Source organism: Primulina tabacum, chromosome 9 (assembly GCF_025594145.1).
Source record: "Primulina tabacum isolate GXHZ01 chromosome 9, ASM2559414v2, whole genome shotgun sequence".
NCBI lineage: Eukaryota > Viridiplantae > Streptophyta > Magnoliopsida > Lamiales > Gesneriaceae > Primulina > Primulina tabacum.
In genome coordinates this window covers 19,499,085-19,504,367 of record NC_134558.1, presented here as the reverse complement: position 1 = coordinate 19,504,367, position 5,283 = coordinate 19,499,085, and the positions used below count along the sequence as shown (strand labels likewise).

General features: G+C 37.0%; 1 protein-coding gene across 3 annotated transcripts; it reads left to right on the top strand.

Moving 5' to 3' along the window:
* Positions 1 to 514: 514 nt before the first annotated feature.
* LOC142554963 (putative E3 ubiquitin-protein ligase RF298) lies at positions 515 to 4,928 on the top strand. Of its 3 annotated transcripts, none has more exons than XM_075665573.1 (4): positions 515 to 680; positions 1,018 to 1,102; positions 1,284 to 3,463; positions 4,195 to 4,928. In XM_075665573.1, the coding sequence occupies exons 2-4, from the start codon at positions 1,093 to 1,095 to the stop codon at positions 4,738 to 4,740; spliced, it is 2,736 nt and encodes a 911-aa protein (XP_075521688.1). In that variant the 5' UTR covers positions 515 to 680; positions 1,018 to 1,092; the 3' UTR covers positions 4,741 to 4,928. The 3 variants fall into 3 exon arrangements, with proteins under 3 accessions (XP_075521688.1, XP_075521686.1, XP_075521689.1); XM_075665571.1 differs by having other exon boundaries at positions 936 to 1,102; XM_075665574.1 differs by lacking the exon at positions 1,018 to 1,102.
* Positions 4,929 to 5,283: the final 355 nt, after the last annotated feature.

The window sequence follows — 5,283 nt, the reverse complement described above, 5'->3', positions numbered from 1 at the left end:
ATGTATCAAACACATAATATGATGTGAAAGATATTTGAAGGAAGACTAAGGCGTGCAAAAATACCTCAAAACACCTCATTTTCGAAAATTCCATTTAAAATACACCACACATTAAGCCATTAAAAATAATCATTTTAATAAAATATTTTCTCTCATATGGTCCCGGTCTCCTTTCGTCGATCGCGTCTCAAATAACTTTTTAAAACAAATTTTTAGGCATTTATGTAGAAATGTATATTTTGAATAGTAAACATGCACACCATATTTAATTCATGCAATTAAAACAATTTAATTAAAATACATAAGAAATTTGATAACTTATATGCACATGATTCACGTGAATCTTCAAATTTTTGGGACTTTACGCTAGAACATTGCATTCATGAAATAATTTACACAAGTTAATTGTGTTGCAATAGTATAGTTAAATATGGCATGGTCCCAATTGACAGCGTGCGCAACCAAACCCCAGATAAATAAAAATTAAAGGAAAAAAAAAAAACAAATTGAAAAATTCAATTCAATGCTGGAATAGCTGAGAGAATATTAAAATCGCTAACCAAGAAAAACGGGAAAAAAATATACAAACGAATCCAACTATCAACAATCTCTCTACTTACATCCGATGCTTTTGGATTTGTTCAACGTATATTTGCGCGAAAAATCATAAGCTGAATCGGGTATGAATTCGCTCGTGTAATTATCCCTAGGATTATCGAAGATTGATGATTATTCCACTCGCTTATGAGATCTTAATTTTTCATCTATAGGATTGAATTTACTATGAATATGTTTTGTGGGCTACTCTCGAATTTGATTTTCATGATCCATCGAAGCTTTCTTGAATTTATAAGCTGTTAATTTGCTTTGATTATTGGATGGTTGTTTCTAGATTGTGTTCCTGCTGTTTATTGATGCACGGTTTTTTGATGCAGATTATTTGATTTTTTTGGTAGTAAGTGAATCAGTGATGTGCTTCGGCAGTATTTTATTTTTATTATTTTTCCTGGAATTTAGCTGTTTTGATATGTTCTTGGTCTGGCTTGAATGTGAAGATGAAGAGTATTGATTGAGCTGGCTTATTGTTAAAACATGTATGGTGGTACCATTTTTTTCCTCTTTCTTTTGGTATTGTTTTTACTTTTATGAGAGTTGGAAATAGAGCATTGAACTTGTTCTTATATATCAGTAGCCATTGCGTGGGATTAAGGATAGTGTTGTTTGTGGAATGGAGTGTGTGTTGAATTTGGAAATTGTTGAAAATGTTCTTTTGTGCTTTTTAGATATGGCATCAATGGTTGCAAAAGCTTGTAGCAGTACTTCCGATATGGCTGTCCAAGAAAAAGGAAGTAGGAATAAAAGAAAATTCCGAGCTGATCCTCCGATCACTGATCCAAGTAAGATCATCCCTTTGCCTCTGAATGAGTGCAGCAATTTTGAATTCTCTGCTGAAAAGTTTGAGATCATCCCAAACCTTGGGCACAAGAATGAGTGTGATCTATGCTGTGTCGATCAAGATAGTTCTGTTGCTTTAAAACTGGACCTTGGATTGTCTTGCACTGTGGGGACATCAGAGGTGGAGTCGAGCCAGCCTCCAGAGGACATACATGTATCATCCAACGAGTTTCATGATGCAGATTGGAGTGATCTTACAGAATCCCAGCTGGAAGAACTTGTTTTAAGCAATTTGGACACAATTTTCAGGAGTTCGATTAGGCAAATAACTGCAAGTGGTTACAGTTCAGAAGTTTCTAATAAGGCTATCTTAAGGTCTGGACTTTGGTACGGGTGTAAAGACATGGTGTCAAATATCGTTGACAATACGCTGGCATTTCTTAGGAGTGGGCAAGACATTGATCCATCAAGGGAACACTATTTTGAGGATTTGCAGCAGATGGAAAAGTATATATTGGCAGAATTGGTTTGCCTTTTAAGGGAGGTTAGACCTTTTTTTAGCATCGGGGATGCAATGTGGTGCTTGTTGGTATGTGATATGAATGTATCTCATGCTTGTGCAATGGATAGTGATCCTTTGTCCAGTTTCCTTCTCGACTCATATTCAAAAGGCAATTCCTCCATTTCTTCTCGACCCCAATTTGGAACAGAGTCCAAAAGTTATGAGTCCAATATAACGGTTCCTTTTACACCAAATGTATCTGCTTCTTATTCTCATAAATCTATTTCTGAAACACCCGTTTTAAATTCAATTCAGGATGGTCATAGCATGCAATCTGATGCATCTGGTGTCACAAATCATACTAACTTGATTCCAAAAACTACTTTTGTTCTCAATGGACTGGTACCAGACAACGAGTGTCGAAACTCTTCATCTAATAATAATATCAGACCCTTTAGCGCTTCAGGATTACCCCACCCTACAATTTCAGAGGAAAAGTTTGTGGCGAATAGAAAAGTATCTGGAATAACCAAAAGGGAGAATGTATTGCGTCAGAAATCGACTCACTTGGAGAAACACTACCGTACTTATGGTTCTAAAGTTACATCTAGAAATTCGAAACTTAGTAATTTCAGTAGTCTGGTCCTTGATAGGAAACTTACGGCTGCAGCTGGTTCTACCGGTATCAATGCTAAGAATGGCTCCTTCAAAGTCAGGAAGGGAATCGAGTTTGATGCGCCTCAAGACAGTGTGAATCAGAATCTTTCAGCAAGCCAAGAATGCACGTCAGTTCCCACATTTGGTTCAGAAACTATTAATGGCAGCTTTTCATTGCCTAAAGCCAGTATCTCGCCCTCATTTCCTGTCGTGCCTGGCGATACCTCTTCTTCATTACCTACTGCTGATACAGAGCTTTCTCTCTCATTCCCTTTAAAAAGCACTGCAAATCCAAAACCAATCAATCATAACATCGAATCTGCCAAGTCCACTATTGTCGGTGCTTCAAGTGATAAGTCTCTAGGTCATAGGGCCCCGCTGGACCGTAAGGATGAGATGATTATGAAGCTGGTTCCTAGAGTACGGGAATTGCAAATTCAGCTAGAAGAATGGACAGAGTGGGCAAATCAGAAGGTCATGCAAGCTGCTCGTAGACTGAGCAAGGACAAAGCTGAGCTCAAGGCACTTAGGCAAGAGAAGGAAGAAGTAGAGCGGCTCAAGAAAGAAAAGCAAACATTGGAAGAGAACACCACAAAAAAACTGTCTGAGATGGAAAATGCTCTTCGCAAGGCAGGTGGGCAGGTGGAACGAGTGAATGCTGCTGTCCGCAGGCTTGAGGTTGAGAATGCTGCATTATGGCGGGAAATGGAAGCTGCGAAATTGCGCGCTGCGGAGTCAGCTGCAAGCTGTGAAGAAGTGTTGAACAGAGAGAAGAAGACGCTGTTGAAATTTCAGTCTTGGGAAAAGCAAAAGATAATTTTTCAGGAGGAGCTTTCAGCTGAGAAGCACAAGTTGAAGCAGCTGCAACAGGAACTGCAGCAAGCCAAAGAGATAAAAGATAAAGTTGAGGTATGCTTAGCTCCTAACATAATTTAACTGTTCCCTTCACATTAATCCAAATTTTTTTCACTGATATGTGCTTAGAATTAATCGACTACCATCAGAAAATTCCTCAAATGCCTGATGAAGAGGCTAAAGTGTTCAAAGGTTAACAGTAATATGTGGACACGTTTTTATCACCTCTTATGCATATTTGTCTTCCTATGGTTACCAAATTGTTAGTCTTCATGGAATTTAATTGTTAATGATGGAACGACATAATTAGAGGAGCGTGTTGATCAATATACTTCCACCATTAGGATTAAACTTTTTAATGAGTCAAGTACCACCATGTTGTTCTCATGGTAATTGAAAGATAGCCATGGTCAATCTTGGACCTTTTCTAAGTAAATTTGTGACTGCTTCAAGTAAAAATTTTGTTATATGTTGCCCTCATTATAGTGTTCTTGCATTCAGTTGAATATTGGATACAGCTTCACTTGAGAATATGAACTCAAAAATTTCTTGTTTGGGATCCATGACCATAGATTAATTTATGAAAGTACAAATAAGATTTAACTAAAGAATGATCTATGTTTCTAATTTAATGTAAAATATGAAGTCTTATATTTTCAGTTTGGATTTGCATCGGCAAAACTGTGAAAGCATTGTTTATATTTCTGGAGGACCATTTTCTTGCCCTTGTGGCTTATTCTTGGTGATATTTGTGCGTTTAGATTGCAAAGTTGTTAAAATGACAGGCAAAACGGGATCTAGAGGAGAAGGCCAACAGTGAAGTACTTACACTAGCCAATTCATTTAGAAAAGAAAGAGAGCAAATTGAAGCCACCGCCAAATCCAAAGAGGATGCAATTAAATTAAGAGCAGAAAACAATCTACAGAAGCATAAATATGATATTGAGAACCTTGGAAAAGAAATTGCCCAGCTGAGGTTAAAAACTGATTCATCAAAAATCGCAGCTCTTAGAAGAGGAATAGATGGAAGCTATGCCAGCAAGCTCACCGACCTCAGAAAAACTCAAGCCCTTCAAGATCCCATAACCCCTTACATCTCAAATACAGTGACATCCACCAATTTTCACGGCTCTAATGGAACCGGAGGAGTAAAACGTGAACGGGAATGTGTGATGTGTTTATCCGAGGAGATGTCTGTCGTTTTCTTGCCATGTGCACATCAAGTTGTATGTACAATGTGCAATGAGCTGCATGAGAAGCAGGGAATGAAGGACTGCCCGTCATGTAGGAGCCCAATTCAACGACGTGTTAGCGTACGCTATCGATCTTAACATGTGAGTCGGATTTCTTTTTTCAGTAATTAAATATGTGGGTTTTGACAATAAATAATGGGTTTGGATGATCTTCTCCAAAAGTTTAGGCCATCTATACATATATGGCTTGAGTCAAGTCTGGTTTATTTGTACTCTGATTTCCCTTTTCATTAAATATATACCTATTGTGGCTTCTTCCTTATGCTGATTTATCATGCAAACATTAGATCTCAAATCTCTTGGCTTTATACTCAACTAGACTGTATTTATGTGAATATTCATGCATTTAAGTGGATAATTCAGTGTTTTCTTGAGTTTCAACACAAAATAAAAACAAATTTCACATGTATTTGTTCTTGAAAATTGAAATCACGTCTCACCTCTTTATTTATTTTAATTTACCTTGGACATTATTATATTGCACTTACCATTTTTTTCCATAAAAAATAATCTTGTTTTGTAGAGCACAAGAAGCTCAAATATTTCAAATTTTATTTTAAGAAATCTTGGAAATCGGAAATTAATTATCACGGGGTTGTCTAGATGATATTTGCAAAAAGA

Excerpts from the sequence above, each read along its gene's own strand:
- LOC142554963 (XM_075665573.1), top strand. Across the intron at positions 3,464-4,194 it reads AGATAAAAGATAAAGTTGAG|GCAAAACGGGATCTAGAGGA; the intron begins GTATGCTTAGCT and ends TTAAAATGACAG.